Here is a 16,330-nt window from a genome sequence, read left to right as displayed (position 1 = left end):
TATCAAAATTTCAAATTTATAAGTGGTTATTCCACACGTTTCATTCAAAACTAGAGTGTGGACCCGCGAGATGCCTCGATAGAAAAAAATTCGGTCAATTTTTTAATTTGTCATGAGAATCAATATAGAGCATAAGGGAAGCTAAACATAAAATTATTTATATGTAGAAATTATGAACTATGCACGGTTAATAATGATTCAAATTTTTAGATTATACTAATGAATATCTCTTAGGCCATTAACTTTTGAGTTGCTAATTTCAATTTGAATTTTCAATATCTCTTATTAGAAAAGCTTGATGTCAATATAATAATCTTTATAAGCGGTCCCGGTAATTTGAAGTAACGATGTGGTTCGAAATTCGTTAAAAGCATCTCATAGTCTAGGTCAAATCACTGTACAAGCAAAAATGACTCAATCATAGGCAAGTGTTTACATTTGTATGGGAAAAAGTAAGACATTTCTAATATTAATTTATATTAAAATAAATAATTTCTCAATCATAAACAAGTATTGTCATTGCTTTTCATCAATATAATAGATTTTAAGTGGCATTGATATGCGAAACTACGAACTTTACATATGGTTTACGGTTCGAAACTCGTTAAAAACCTCTTATAGTTATGGCGAAATGATTGTTTAAACTAGAATTAGTTTCAATCATAGATTAGTACTGGGCCCCTTCATCTCACCGAAAAATCAGAACATGTCGAATGTTAATATAGAATAACAATATTATTTTAAAAAAATATTTACTATCTATAACAAGAAAAAGGAAAAAATTTATCCCCATAATTTCCTCTAATATATGTGGAAAAAAAATAAAAGGAAAGAGAAAAAGAAGAGAAAATGTGAGAGTGCCATGTGGCATAATGTGCAAGAGGTTTACTTGTATTTAAGATTTAAGATAGTAAACTGATAGGCATTGGTATTCTATTCTCTTTCTTGATATTTCTTTGTGCTTTTCACATGTAGGATCTTAAATTTTACCGGGTTTATATGGGCTTCAACTCAACTTTCAACTCAAAAACTCGAGCTGATAGATTGTGGTACCTAATCACTTATAAACCTGTCAATTTCTCTTTAGTTTTTTCGTGTGGAATAATATGTCTCAACACCCGTCCTCACGTGGCAACGTATGGCTTTGATGCTTCACCTACACATGCCACGTAGACTTGAACATCCGCCCTCAAGATCTAACTACGAGCCGGGACTGGACTTCCGTGGTCATGACTTAACCATGAGGTGAAATTCTTCTTACACCTCGGGCGAGAGGAGGAGGGATAATTGATAATGAGGCCACACATGGGTCGGATTAAGATGAGGCGCAATTTGGTTGCCTTGGAACTAGACTTGGCAGGGTATGAGTCCACACGTGCGCGCGAAAGCGTAACCTGCTCTGATACCATGTAAAATTTCACCGGGTCTATAAGCGATTGAGCCAACCTCCAACTCAAAAGCTCAAGCTTATAGGTTGTGGTACCTAATCACTTATAAATCTGTGAATTTCTCTTTAGTTTTTCCATGTGGAATAATATGTCTCAACATAGGGCTAGTGTCAACTTTCAACCTACGCTTTTGGTTTATGGTGTATGCTTCTAAACTACTTTACATTGTGTTTGATAGCGATATTAAGTTTGATTTGAAGAGGTAAAGATAAAAGTAGTAAGGAAAAGTATGTGAGAATTCGAAGAAGAAGAAATAATGATTATATTGTTAAATTGAAAAAAAAGTATTGAAATTAAGGAAAAAATATTGAATAATTGAGAAAATTAAATATTAAAAAATTAATTTAAATAATAAATAAGGAAAACTATGATAGAGAATTTGACAAAAAAGATAAAAAAAAAATAATGATTGTGTCGTTGAATTGACGAAAAATAAAATAAAATAAAATAAAATAAAATTTGATTTTGTTTTCAAACATACCTTTATTTGTCATATCATTCATGCCAAATAGTAATTTCATTTTTCTCATCGAGCACAATTCCAGCTAGATGCAAAAACAAAAATGCATTTATTCAGGTCATCCTGTTCAGAAATGCCGGTCGTATCCATATCTAATTGAAATGACCAGCTAGCATGATCAACAATTATGTTATCTTCGTATCAAAGTTCCACAATACCACCCGTTTATGACATGACGCATTTTAATGTAATACGATAAGGCTTTTCATCGCTAATTAGAGATGTGGGTGGAAATGAATGAAACCACTATTAATCTCGTAACATAACACGCACCGGTCAGCATTAGTCTCCTCTAAAGTAAATAAATGCTAACATTGGTTGTGATTTTCATAATTTCAGGCGACCTATAAATAATTTGACTCATATTCAATTTAAAAGTTTAAACTAATAGAAAAATCAATTTATCACTCAAGATTTTCTTCGTATTTGATCGATATAGGATCGCAGGATCCTTAAGTAAAACGTATATCGATATACAACCTACTTACTTCCTATTATCGATCCATATACAATAAGACCAATGTTGGGATTTTTTTTATTTTTAAAGTGACGGAAAGAATCAGTACATATCGATATCCAATGTACTTGCTTCCCTTCATCAATCCATATAAAAAAGAAAATTAAAACGTGAGCGGCAGGATTCGAACCTGCGCGGGCAGAGCCCACATGATTTCTAGTCATGCCCGATAACCACTCCGGCACGCCCACCTTGGTGATTGTTTGGACTTGACCTTTCTCTAGAGATTCTGCTGTGTACGAGTGTGTGTGTATATAATCTACGGTCAAAGAGAGCCTATCCAGGAACATATATCTATCGCACACACACATATCACTATCTAATTATTTTCTCCTTGAGTGCTTATCTTCCCCATACAATCCGCTCCTTTTGTCGTCCTATCAATTAGTTTGAATTGTTATAGGACAAAGTTTAGGCATATGATATGATTGTATTCCCAGACAATTAACACGTTATAAGAAATGTTCCAAGACTCTGAAAGCTATTGATTATTGGCCCATGTACGGAGTATAATAAATTAAAACCAACACGATTTTGTTTGTTGTCTGCTGAGTGATTTCTTTCTGAAATGTTGCACTAGCTAATACGCGTTCACTATACGTAACCCGTACGAATTGGCATTACCTAATAATAAAAATTTAACATACAAATTCACACACCCCAAAAAAAAAAAAAACTACCATCAGCTAACAAGTATATAATCAATCACATAAAATCATCAAATTCGAATTGTTTAATTACTGAAACAGAAAATATAAGCAGAACTGATTAATTTTATGTAAGTATATATTTACACATGTCATCGTCTTACAATTGATCTGATATATCCACCCTATTTATCAAATACAAATGGAAGAGCTTGAAGTCTTAGCTATAGAAGTTCCAAAATTTTCGAGAGGGAGGAAGAAGAAGAAGAAGATGAAAAAATAAAAGATAAAATAAAAAAAGGAACCAAAGAAATCAATAATATGTTACCGAAGAGGTTTGAGAAGGAAAAATGAATATAAATTAACGATTAATGGCCGACCCCGGGACTAGGGATGGAGAGGAGGAGGGCTCGCTCTCGCTCTAGGCTGGAGAGGTGCCTAGCAATGAGCTTCTCGTCGACTACGACTGCGTGGCCCTTCTTGCTCGGAGCAGAAGATGGGACGGTGCCCTTCGGGAGGGCACTCAGTAACATGCTCGGGTTCAATGTGACCTTGCTCTTGTCCACCTTCATTGCCCCCAGCAGCTTTCTGCCCTCTGAAGGTGACAGCAAGAAAGAACATACTACGAAGATCATGAGCACTGTGACCAACAAAGGACGAGCCATTGCGGAATTAATTAGGGGACTGACTGAGAGAAAGAGAGAGAGAGAGAGATGTGAAGGGGAATTTAGGGGAGAGGAATTATATCTGTGGAGTGTTTTCTTTTCGGATAGATGGGTTGTGTGTGGGAATATATGTAGATATATATAGAGAGAGACATATATGAATATATGCATATATATATATATATATGTAATTAAGTGGTGCCATTAAGTTAAATGGTGGTGGTGTTCGAAAAAGTTTAAACAAGGAAAGAGAGAGATGCGGGGAAGGTACTTAATAGTTGTACATAGGAAACCTTTTTGACCATGTGGCATGAGCTCCAATCTCATTTGTATTGACACTGCTTTTAGTGGATGTATAACGAAACTGTCAAGTATTAAGAAAATGTAGTTCATCACACATGATACGTATGATGCCGATATGAGGTTGAGAGATTTCTGTATTCGATTCTCGTCAATCATGGCATATTTGTAAAACAAAAAAGAATAACACTGTGAGGTACAAGTAAATATACATGCGGTAGCACCTTCAATCTAAAACCACGATAAGAGTTGACCTTATTAAATTATCTTTAATCATTCTAATAGCGTTGTCTAAAATTATTATTGGATATATATCGCCATGTGTATGTTCTATGCTTAATGTTTGGCTATGATTTTACAGATTATGTTACACATATCTATGATATTAAAATTAAGCATATATATATATAGTAGGAAAGGAACATGAATTGATGGGGAAGAAGGAGATGCTATACATTTATTAATGAGAAAATTGGGCGAATGTGCCGGTGGGCGGCAGAGAGAGAGTTGGGAGCTACAGTTGTGGGTAAGTCAACATCGTGACGTTGAAAATGGGAACATATTATATGCATGCAATGAGTCATATTGGGTCTAAGATTAATTTTGATGGTGGCGTCAAGTGTATATACATATACATATTTTGACAAGGATATTGATGAATTTAGTTCAATTAAATAAAAATTTTAATAGCTAATAAAAATAATTGAAATTATAGAATTTTTCGTAGCTAATATGTTTGGTGTGTGGCCAAACTTATTTTTACTCGTACAATAGAATGGGAATATAATTGTGAATTGGAGATGCCGCGTGGAGCCCGAGTTAGGTGGACTGTTTTGAGATCATCCGCCGCCCAAATTGACCTCTAATCAACTTCCCAGCTCCCACCACCCCTTATTTTTATTTATTTTTTTTATAGAGACAGAAGTTCAGTTCCATTAAAAGAGAAAAATTAACTTATACAGTGACGATATATGGTGATTTCTACAATATCTCGAAATAACATAAGATTGTTCCTAAACGAGTAACTACTAAGTTTATTAATACCAATGGAAAGCGTTAGCGCATGATTCGTTACACGATATGCACACACATTCGCACCAACCCCTTTATGCTTGGCTTGGCTCAGCTTCACTCCCAGGCTCAAGCCCAATATAACTTTCTTTGTCTTTTTTCCCCCCTTTTGTTTTTTGCTTTCTTGGATCAAGAGAGATCCACCGGTCTTGAGGAAATAGAAGAAATGATGAAGGAGCACAGAAATCTCCGCTTATAAAAATCGAATTCAAATTTTATTGGTTCTGCATATTTCGAGGGTAGGGAAGGCAACTGACTGGGAAGTCATATGCTTGATTAATCAAATCAATTTTGGAAGGATCGGGCTGAGTATATGAGTGACTACATGCATGAAGAGAGTGACTAAGTACACTTGGCAATTAGAGATATGACTTTGAGAGTTGAAATAGCTACCGAACTAAAGTCAATGCCGTGTCATAACTCATAAGAGCTATATGACAGTCCCACAACCAAAATGTCAAGGGTGGTGGACAAAAAGGGAAATTAAAAGGAGGCATTCAATTTATTACGTTTTGAATCATATAAATATCATATTGTTTTGCATAGCTTCCAAATTGAGCGAGCTCCAAGACAAAAATTGGAATCACCTTTTCTATTTTTCCTGTCTCCCAAAATCACATGTTAGTGCTATATTTCTGTCTCTGTCTGAAATTTTACACCCTTTCGTGGATGATTTAATGCAGACGCCAACGTTCGGTCTAAAAATTAAAACGTAGACAGAAAGAGGATGTAACGTTAAAACCCTAATACAATGCACATGTCCTCATTTTGATAATTAAAAGGTTTGAGGTTTGATTTTTATAATAAGATTATGTATACCTTTTTTTAAGTTTTTTTATTTCCTATGGGACTCATGAGATTTCTTATAACCAAAAAAATAAAAGATATATTTAAGGTTTAATCTTGTTAATTAATTTTTATTTATTTTATTTTCCTCTGTAGTTTAATAAGAAGCCTCCTTATAATATGGTAAAAAGTTTTTTTTTTCCTTGAAAGGTGGCTTAGATTATTTAATCAAATCCATCTGAGATGGAGTCGCTCATGCACACAATTCTGGGACTAGAGGCCCCTAGAATATCGGCATACACCTAGCCAGCCACCTCCGTAGGAGAGGAATCAAAATTCATATCTACAATAGTCCTAGCAATGGCAAACAAGGAGATCCCCCACCTGGTCAACTTCCAGATAAACGTCACTTACTCTCCGATTATAATGGACACTCAAAATTTAGTATAATAAAAAATAAATCTTACATAACTAATAAATAGGCATGAATAGTCTCATTACATATCGAACCTGCGACCTCTAGGTCAACATAAGAGAGCGTGCGTCACTGCGTTACACTATTTTTTTAATATAAGTCATTTATTCTAAACCTCGCAAATCTTCGGCTGATAAGCCTGCCATCCAATATGTTAGGTGTCACACTGAAGTGCTCGCAACAAGAAGCCCCCAACATAATTAAATACCATCTTCGATGTCCAATTCTACAATCATAACCCGGAAAAAAGAGAGTATGTAAATACTCATATATATAGAGACCATTCCCATGGATGACTACTGCCTAGTTTGTTTCTTTTTTGTTTTGGTCTGTTCAGTGTTTCTGAAATTATTCCAAGATAAAAATCTCAAGAAATATGAAAACCACGTTTCTTTTTCCCTTCATCAATTCCATTCTCCCCTACCAATGTTGTTTCTTATAATGATTCAAATAATAAAAATTACTAAGATCAGAAAAATGTCATAAGCATATGGCATCCGCCTTCATCTTTAGTTTCTCTTTGTTGGGTTGTTGGGACGTGTCCGTCCTGATGCTGTCGCACTACTAGAAAGCTGTCGACTAGAGATGGGCCATAATAAACGGATTTTTAATCCGTCTATATTTGAGGAGGAATTTGAGATGGCTTACGAATGACCTCAATAGAGACGGTTTTTGAGACGGATGTACTGTCTGTAAGATCTGCAAACTGGTTTTGAGACAGAAGATCTAGCCGTCTCGGGATATTTCGAAAAAATTGAAATCCCTCACTCTCTCAAAGCCCCGCTCAGTCTCTCAGAGCCCTAAATCCTCTCATTCTCTCAGTCCCTTCGAGCAAAGCCTTCCCCCAATCCCTAATCCCCTGTGCCCTTCGTCTTCGTCTTTCTCAGTGGAGCCTTCCTCCAAATCCTTAATCCCTAATCTCTTCTGTCCCCTTCATCTACGTCTTCATTTCAGTCCGAGCCCCTTCTGCCTCCAACACACCAAATGAGGTCAATGGCAACTCTTTTTTCCTAACACTGCATAAAACAATTGACACGAATAAAATATTCATAAAATTTATCAGACTTTTCGATAGCATCCCCGTGCTCTTCTTCTTAGCGGCACAGTTTCTTACGTCTAGAAATGGGATCGCTTCTTAGTGTAGTTATATCGCAATTCTGGAACGCTTTTGTAAAGAGTCCTAAGTCAATTTGTTTTTTTGTTTGGTTCTACCGAGAGAAAAATAAATAAGTGAATAAATTGACTAAATGTACGCCTTTCACTATTCTAAGCATCAGAGAATACATATATATATATATATATATATATATACATGTATGAGATATCAGAGCGAATGGTATCACAAACCATCGAGCAATACTAAATTATATGTTACCAAGGAATGCTTTATAAGTGCAACAATTTATCTATTTAACTACGCTTCTAATGTATAGCAAAATATATCTTCTACTAAGATAAAGAAATTGTCGCCATAAATGAGTATGCCGACTTGTTTGTAGCGTAGCCAAAGTCTCAGTTAACAACACTACCTAAACGTAGCCAAATTTCTACGCTTTCAACAAGCGTCGGGAAATTTACCACGACGGTTCGTTTGCCGACGCTTTTCCCTATGCTTTTTCAAGCGTAGCCACATTAAATGGGGACGCTACACAGTGTAGCCACCCTGCTATATAAGTGCAGCCACAGGCCCCATTTGTTGTAGTGCTCCTGAACGTGCCATAGACAGTCATCCCAATCCGAGCGTTGCAAACCCTTAGAGTGTGCCATGCCTTTGGACGACTAATTTTCCGTCTGTAATATCCGTCTCTAAGGTTTGAGACGGGAATGCTTCCGTCTCTAGGGTTTGCAACGCCTTGTTTTAGGACAGGTCGAAATCTGTCTCAAAATCCGTCTGTAAGGGCCATTAGGGAAGGATTTTGGACGGATATTTCCGTCTCTAATGGACTGTTTTCTAGTAGTGTCGTCATGAGCCGTTGCATATTTACATCTTTATCACATTCCAGTCTATATACTATATATAGTCCTTTTGTTTATTATTTCTTTTACTTAATTGTACGATATGTCTTTAGAAATTTTGAAAATTATAATAGACAAATATTTAAAAATGTCGAGATATCAGCATTTGAGGTACATATTCATCGATATGACATAAGCATTCTTACCATAATAGTTCTATATATACACATACATACATCATTGACCTCTCTCAATTATATTACATATATAATGTTTTCATGTTAATTATAACAGCAAGATAGTCCAATCGTCGATCGGGCAACAAATTATTTAGAAGAATCCAATCGAATTAAGTATTAATCATCAGATTTGAAACGAGTCATGCAAAGTCCAAACGCTGGTTAAGACAAAAGAGTAGGTTAGTGATAACAATTAGAAAATTGTTAGACATTTGACGCCGCTATGATCCTGTGACGCACAATCGTTTTCCTTGATCGCTACATTTGATTTGCCATGCGAATCGCAGAAAGTAAGTACAATCTCTTTGTGCGTTGACGATCGTCGTTTAATCATATAATTAACAATCAATTAGTTTTTTTATAAGACCACGATATGTTCTTGTTAAACTGATTCCCTATCAGGCATCGGCTTTAACCTACATCCACTAGTTTAGTTTAGGTTTCGAGTCTACTACTGTGCGAATTAAAGACATCGAATTAGTGTCAATGGGCTTAGGTAATGGCATGCGCTTTCATCCGATAATCGAGTGATTTGAAATATAATTCGTAACTGTGAAATAATATATATTCCTTTATTTAGATTTTTATTTTTCTATATTTGTGTGATGATTCCAATTGCTTGTACTCCAAAAAGACATCGAGTCAGTAGGTAAAGAAATAAATGAATAAACCCATCGCATCCCATCCCATGCTGAGCAAGGTATCACGTTCTTAACAATTTCGGGCCGTCTCTCTATATATTATTATATATTCTATATTGCATGGAGAAAGTCACCAACAACTACTATTCTCTCCGAGAGGAGACCTCAGGAAGTGGGGAACCATGCTCCTTGTTTCATTGTACATTTCTCTACTTTTTTGTAATTTAATTATTAATTTTAATGATCAAAATAATTTATACGTTTATTTTCATTATCTCGAGTAATTTTATGTTTTATAATGTAGTTGAGGACCCATAACTGGTGCCCTACTTGCTTCAATTTCGTGAGATATGAGAGGAAGCATGACAAGGAAATTTTGTTTCCTTTTGCCTTGCCCTTCCGCACAACTAGTAACTAGAAAATAGGTCGATACGAAGCATGGATCCTTAAGGGTGCCTTGTGTCATTTTGTCTTTGGATAAAAGAATTGGTGGCATGGTATTATCGATGTTTCTTGAGCTAATAACTAGTGTTATTATTCGAACTAAATATTCAATGAGTGTTACTCATTTACTGTAAATAAATAATAACTAATCAAAATAACAATTGTAATTAAGTGGGAATCTGTATGCTTATTGTGATTTCAATTTACCACTTACATATGAACGTTACTCAAAGTGGCAAATGGCTAAGTAATATTTACCAAATATTTGCTGGTTGGGGTGTTAAAAATACTCTACAATAACTGGCAGTCGGTGTGTAATAGACTTATCTTTTCATATCAGATGGGCTATTAAATTCCTCTTTTCTTTTTTTAACTACCAAGACTTTTGTGGAGAGATGAATGAATTATCAAATTTGGATCTTGCTAGGCCTTCATGTTGCAAGAAGTAAATTTTCATGATATTTCATGATCATAGCTAGATAGCTTGGCGGTGGGCATCCATTAGTTTGGAAACGATGTTTAACGAAGGTTCATACGCGTCTTGGTCGCTACAAAAGAAATGGAACATGTCAAGACCCTTCGTTAGGGTTTGAAAATTTTCATACGAAAGCTGCAGATATATATATATATATATGTATGTATGTTAGAACGATTATGTTTCAATATATTAAAAATGTGAATGCATAGATGTAATTAAAACTCCACTAAGCCTGCAGTAAAATATAATTTTACGATCTGAAACTTTTCCGGGTACAACTATATATGATCTTACATCTCTTGCACAAATTTTCCTAACGATATCCACCTCGTACAATTATGATCTTACATCTTTTACAGCTTCCGCATGGTCTTGGTATATGCAAAATGCGTTCGAAGTTCAAACTTCATGTAATTCTTCTTATTATTAATATATCTTTTTATTTTTTATTATAAGGGAGACATATGAGTATTTTGTTATCTTTAAAAAAAAAATTTAAATTTTTTGAATGAAAATCCAAAACTTATGTACTCTTATATATATACATATTTGTGTGTGTGTGTGTGTGTGTGAAATCTACTCAACAGCCAGACACATGTAAAAAATTTTCAAACCTTCACGTGCATTGTTGTACGTTTTTGCTGCAAGAAGATCTCGAGAAGTATTAGTCAAAGAAGAAAGAAAGAAAAAGAAAACCTGATAATTGCAAACACGGGGAACTTAAGAAGTCAATAGAAGATTACTGAATATGGTCAAACTATAAAAATGTGGTCGACACCAAAATTTTCAAATATTATAAAGTGTATATATATATATATATATATATATATATATATATATATATATATATATATATATATATGTATGTATGTATGTATGCATGTATATGCATACTGCGGGGGGACAAATTGTAAACGGGGTCCCATAAATTGCTCCACCATGTCCACATTATCGCCTCCATTCCTTCGGCCAAATTTTAGTGTTCGGACGATCCTATAACATCACATTGACTCATCTACAGGAACAAATTGAAGATAAGATATATCAGTATACGTACATTCAATACATGCACATTATGCCATGTGAGCTACGGATGCCATTGTTAATTTGTTATTGACATGCTACATTTTGTCGATCTCTAAAGCATCATGGGTTTTAATCTGTCGAATTGGACAGAGGCAGTTCGGGTATGAAGTGGAAGTAGGAAGGAATCGTATGTCTCCGGCCCCCTAGTTGCCTCCCGCGCCAGTGTTGCTTTCCGCTCTCTACACTACAAGAAAATCAGTCTTTCCCGACACTTTTCATAAACTATTTTTCGTAGCGCTAATTCCATTGAATCTTTGCTTGAAATCATGTTCTGGACGATCGATCAGGCTTCTATCGAGTACCCACGCAAGGATGACACCCAGAGAAGAATGACCAGCAAGAACCTCCATTGGGCCCTATTTACAGTATTATCCTGGCCCAGGCCCAAGGACAAAAGATCCCGGCCCATAATTTAACTGGGCCTCTAGTAGAGTGAGTTCATCCAATAATCCTGGCCCAAATTGAACCCATAATCACGTGACCGTGGCCTTCCCTTGGACTCGGACCAGACAAGAACAGAGACTCTTCAAACTCCCACTTCTTTCTCGAAGCTGGCAATGTGGCTGTTGGGATTTCCATTCCCTTCTCGCTCTTGCTGCGTTGTGTGGCCTAAATTTTACTTCCCTCTTCCAATCTGATCAAATAAATATCAATCAAGAACAGAACAACCCATAAGAAGAAGAAGAAGAAGAAGAAGAAGAAAAAAGTAAAATTCAATATAAGAACACTCCCACCACCACCACCATCATCATCTCTACCTTCTCTCTGTCTGTCCCTGCGAACAGAACACTGGTGTTCTGATTATGGAGGTTCTTTACTTTCAGGTAACTGCCCCCTTCATCATTGGTATGTACTAGAAATAAAGTCTGCTACTTGACTGCCTATCATCTGCACCCATCAGTTCAAAAGAGAAATCAAATTTCCACTTCGAGAAATCTGTTTTCTGCCTTGCCCCCTTATAGTGCAGCAGGAAATGTTCCTTTGTTTCATAGCGTTTCAACTCTTGGCTCTTTGATGGGTTATGGTTGTTCTTCGGTGATATTATGATATCGGTGAAATATATTGTTTGTTCATAGTGATCAATGAGAACTTTATTAGTTTAGTGACTCGGGGCTCATATGACTGTTATTGTTATACATAGTGATAAAGCTGTTATCTTGTTTACTGGAATGTAGAAATTGATTTAGTGTCATTGCGTAATTCATAATTGTATGAGCATTCATGCCTCTTTATGTGTGGCTGCAGGGTCCTTCGTCTCTTGTCAATACTAAATGTTCTAAGAAATCAGTGCGTCCCCCAACGCTGCCTTCCCTGCTTCCTAAACCGTTTCTTCAACTTAATGACAGATCAGTGTCTGGGTGGTCCCTTCGTAAAACTCGCTCGGTATGTTACTCTTCGAGTCTTTCGACTATATATAAAGGGCCCGTGTCGGAAAAGCAGGGTTGGGATCTGGGGAGATTCATTAAGACTTTGTACTTCTTCAACGGTCCCCCTTCTCCAGCCAAGGTTGATATGATCTCCATAGTGTGATTCGATTCATCCAGTATTGCATATTGGTCGAATGTCAACTGATCTTGGCTTGTCTTTTGCAACTTTGGTGAAGTTTTTCGAATTCATAATTGAGAAACTATCTGGGCCAGGGCCGGAGCTTGCCAAGCCTGAAAAAAGAATGGATCCCACTGGGATTGTACTTGTAGCAGGGGCCACTGGCGGGGTTGGGAGAAGGGTTGTCGATATTTTACGCAAAAAGGGGCAGCCAGTTCGCATCTTGGTAAATTTTCATGACTTGCTGATCCCAATTCTTAGGCCATTATTATATTTTCGGAAACTTTCCCTTATGCAAATTTTCTTGGTTCTGTATTGTGTTGGTTTTTATCTTTGTGATTCATTTGCTTTTTTTGTGTACCGAACCCCTGTAGGTCCGAAACGAAGAGAAGGCCAGGAAAATGTTGGGACTGGACATTGACATGGTGAGCCAGATATTAATGTAGAACTATTTCTTGCAGTTCTTGATCTCTCGCTTACATTCATATGGTCATTCTGAAAGATGATGTTTTTGCTAGTACAATGTAAGCAATATATCTTAACAATCAGATTTATGTAATGCTTTAAAGAAACACCCTTTAGTGCTTGTTTTCTTTTCACGCATTTTCACTGTTTCTCGTTGATCCTTTGTTCGTACACGTTCAAGTATTTCAGATTGTAGGAGATATTACCAAAGAGAGTACTCTGCTACCTGAATACTTCAAAGGCATTAGAAAAATCATCAATGCTACTTCTGTTATTGTTGGACCGAAGGAAGGGGATACTCCCGATCGTGCAAAATACAGCCAAGTACGATGATTTGCTGTTTTTCTATTATTTGTGGTCTTCCTGCAAAATAAAGAAATTATTGGATTGACTTATGTCGGTTTTTTTCTGCAGGGGATCAAGTTTTTTGAGCCAGAGGTATGCCAACATTTTCCTAGTCGGATCGGCTCTTACATAGCCATCTTCAGTTCAAAGTAGGAGTATAGTTCGTTTACCCAGAGGGACTTGATTCTTATCTGATTTAAATGGCCAGATCAAAGGTGACTTGCCTGAAATGGTCGAATATGTTGGGATGAGAAATCTACTTAATGCTGTCAAAGGGAGTGTTGGAGTGCGGAATGGGAAAGTCCTGTTCGGCATTGAAGGTATGCTCTTGACATTACAAATCAGATAGAATACAATTTGGTCACTTAAGCTGATCGATTCTCTATTAGAGATAAAGTCCCAATTTGGTTACCAATCTATTGGCCTTTTAATTGTGAAGTTTCTTGTCAGATGGTATGTTTAAGGAACTTCCTTGGGGTGCCTTAGACGACGTTGTGATGGGAGGAGTTAGTGAAAGTATGTTGCTGATGGACCCAACTAGTGGCGAAGATGGTGGACCCGCCGGACTCTTCAAAGGTTTATCGGCAACCTTATGTACTTATCTACTTCATATTGACGGATCGATCAGGCCTCAAAGTTTTACGCTTTTTTCCCTTTTTTCAGGAAACGTTTCTACAGCAAACAATGGTGGCTTTACTAGCATCAGAACAAAGGTGAGCATGTTGAACACCAAATGATCATATTAACATGACGGAAGTCTCAGTTGTTCAAGTTGTAGTTTTATCAATTTCTTTCTTTTAGAATTTTCCTGTGGCCGAAGATCTTTCTGCATATGATGGTGTGGAGCTTCGTCTTCGGGGAGATGGTCGTCGTTACAAACTAATTGTTCGGACTAGCCGTGATTGGGACACAGTGGGCTATACAATTAGTTTTGACACCATTGGTGGCAAGTGGCAATCAGTAAGCCCGTCTAAAGCTCGACATTAGTGCCTGTACTTTCATTAAATCATCTTACTTAAACTCTCTGGTGTGATTCTGCAGATTCGCCTACCATTCGCATCTCTGAGGCCCATATTTCGAGCGAGAACAGTGTTTGATGCCCCGCCTTTTGACCCGAGTAGTGTTGTTTCTCTGCAGGTATTCATTTAGATAAGCCCACCTTCTGTTTCATCTGATTTCATCCCCCTTTTGTGTCTTGATGTGACAATATAATGTTGCAGCTAATGTTCAGCAAGTTTGAGTATGATGGAAAGTTGAACCCGACTTTTGTGGAAGGCGCATTTCAGCTGCCTATTTCCTGCATTCGAGCATATCTAAAGGAACCAATCATTCCCAGGTTCAGTTTAATTTCTTCGTCATTCCATAATCGGATTTCTTTGGAAATATAAGTTGGGAATATAGTGACAGGACATAATAGTTCCACTAATTCACTACCTGTAGGTTCGTACATGTGGGGTCTGCAGGAGTAACGAGACCCGAGAGGCCGGGACTTGATCTCACGAGACAACCTCCTGCAGTCCGCTTGAACAAGGAACTCGGTTTCATTCTGACATATAAGTTGAAGGTACAAGGTTTGGTAAATTTGTTATGACCAATGGCTTAGAATCATACCAGATTCTTATATTGGCTATGTACTAACAGGGGGAGGACTTGATCCGAGAGAGTGGAATTCCATACACGATCGTGAGGCCCTGTGCCCTGACTGAGGAGCCTGCTGGGGCTGATCTGATTTTTGATCAAGGAGACAACATTACAGTATGATTTTGCTTTGATTCTGGTATATTTCATTAAAAGATTATGCATTTATGATTTTCATGTATAGTCACTTGAGTCTCTTGTTCTTATGCATGCAGGGAAAGATTTCGAGGGAAGAGGTTGCTCGTATATGTGTTGCTGCTCTGGATAGCCCGTACGCTTGTGACAAGACGTTCGAGGTTTCCCCCTATCATGGCTCTTGTTTTCATCTGAGTACTTCAATATTCTAGTAACTCGTTTTGATCTATCCTCATCTTCTTTCTTTTGCAGGTTAAGAGTGTTGTTCCCTTCAGTGAGCCTTTTAAGATCGACCCTGAGAATCCTCCTCCAGAGAAGGACTATGATGTATACTTCAAAGAGCTGAAGGAGGGCATCACGGGAAAAGAGTTCCTCGAGAAAAGTCCCGTTCCCGTCTAATTCTTACATACAAAAAGCTCCAGTCTCTTAGACTATACTTTGTAAGTACGACAGGTGTGATTAAGAGACCGTGCCTTCAAGTTTTTATGAATTACCATGTGAAGAGAAGGCAGGGAAAGAGGACCAAATCAATGCATGCAAGCTTTAGGTTGAACTGCATCATGTGAATTTTGAAGGATGCCTATACTTCACGCGGAAAGAATGCTTCTTAAAGTGGCAAAAGTGATGCAGTAACACACGGGTGACAATTCTTATTTTCAAGATTATCGTATGAGATAGAGTCAGTAAGTGCCAAGCAGACGTGTCGGCCTCTCGATTCTTATCTTCTGCAAAAAGTGCGCGCCGATTCAAGTAACTTGCTCTGTCTCCACCTTATACTGGTCCCCGAACTCTATGTAGTCGATATTAAGTTCTAGAGAATCTTCTTCCTCCTTACCTCTATTATCATTCTCCTCAATAATGCCAAGGCAGAAAAAGGGTCAGGTATGAACAAATCAGAAAAGAGCTTCTCTGTGTTCGGCGGAGCCGTC

The 16,330-nt window shown here is 37.1% G+C and overlaps 2 protein-coding genes and 1 non-coding gene across 5 annotated transcripts; 1 reads left to right on the top strand and 2 right to left on the bottom strand.

Annotated features, from left to right (window-relative positions):
• Positions 1-2,594: 2,594 nt before the first annotated feature.
• TRNAS-AGA lies at positions 2,595-2,676 on the bottom strand. The gene has a single exon. It is a non-coding gene; the product is annotated as a tRNA-Ser (tRNA).
• A 564-nt stretch (positions 2,677-3,240) lies between these two features.
• On the bottom strand, positions 3,241-3,930 carry LOC116205306 (precursor of CEP14). Its single transcript, XM_031537870.1, has one exon. It carries the CDS (start codon positions 3,795-3,797, stop codon positions 3,501-3,503), a length of 297 nt encoding a protein of 98 aa, XP_031393730.1. The 5' UTR covers positions 3,798-3,930; the 3' UTR covers positions 3,241-3,500.
• A 7,927-nt stretch (positions 3,931-11,857) lies between these two features.
• LOC116205626 (protein HIGH CHLOROPHYLL FLUORESCENCE PHENOTYPE 173, chloroplastic) lies at positions 11,858-16,061 on the top strand. Of its 3 annotated transcripts, none has more exons than XM_031538257.1 (16): positions 11,858-12,097; positions 12,519-12,779; positions 12,877-13,044; positions 13,193-13,243; positions 13,473-13,607; positions 13,698-13,721; positions 13,837-13,948; positions 14,079-14,204; positions 14,292-14,341; positions 14,430-14,588; positions 14,670-14,765; positions 14,849-14,964; positions 15,069-15,192; positions 15,270-15,383; positions 15,482-15,562; positions 15,654-16,061. In XM_031538257.1, exons 1-16 carry the CDS (start codon positions 12,077-12,079, stop codon positions 15,798-15,800), a joined length of 1,785 nt encoding a protein of 594 aa, XP_031394117.1. In that variant the 5' UTR covers positions 11,858-12,076; the 3' UTR covers positions 15,801-16,061. The 3 variants fall into 3 exon arrangements, with proteins under 3 accessions (XP_031394117.1, XP_031394119.1, XP_031394118.1); XM_031538259.1 differs by having other exon boundaries at positions 11,860-12,097; positions 12,620-12,779; positions 12,914-13,044; XM_031538258.1 differs by having other exon boundaries at positions 11,861-12,097; positions 12,620-12,779.
• The last annotated feature ends 269 nt before the right edge of the window (positions 16,062-16,330 follow it).

This window comes from Punica granatum, chromosome 4 (assembly GCF_007655135.1).
Source record: "Punica granatum isolate Tunisia-2019 chromosome 4, ASM765513v2, whole genome shotgun sequence".
In the NCBI taxonomy this organism is placed as follows: Eukaryota; Viridiplantae; Streptophyta; class Magnoliopsida; order Myrtales; family Lythraceae; genus Punica; species Punica granatum.
The sequence above is the reverse complement of the archived record's forward strand: the minus strand, read 5'-3'. Positions and strand labels throughout refer to the sequence as shown.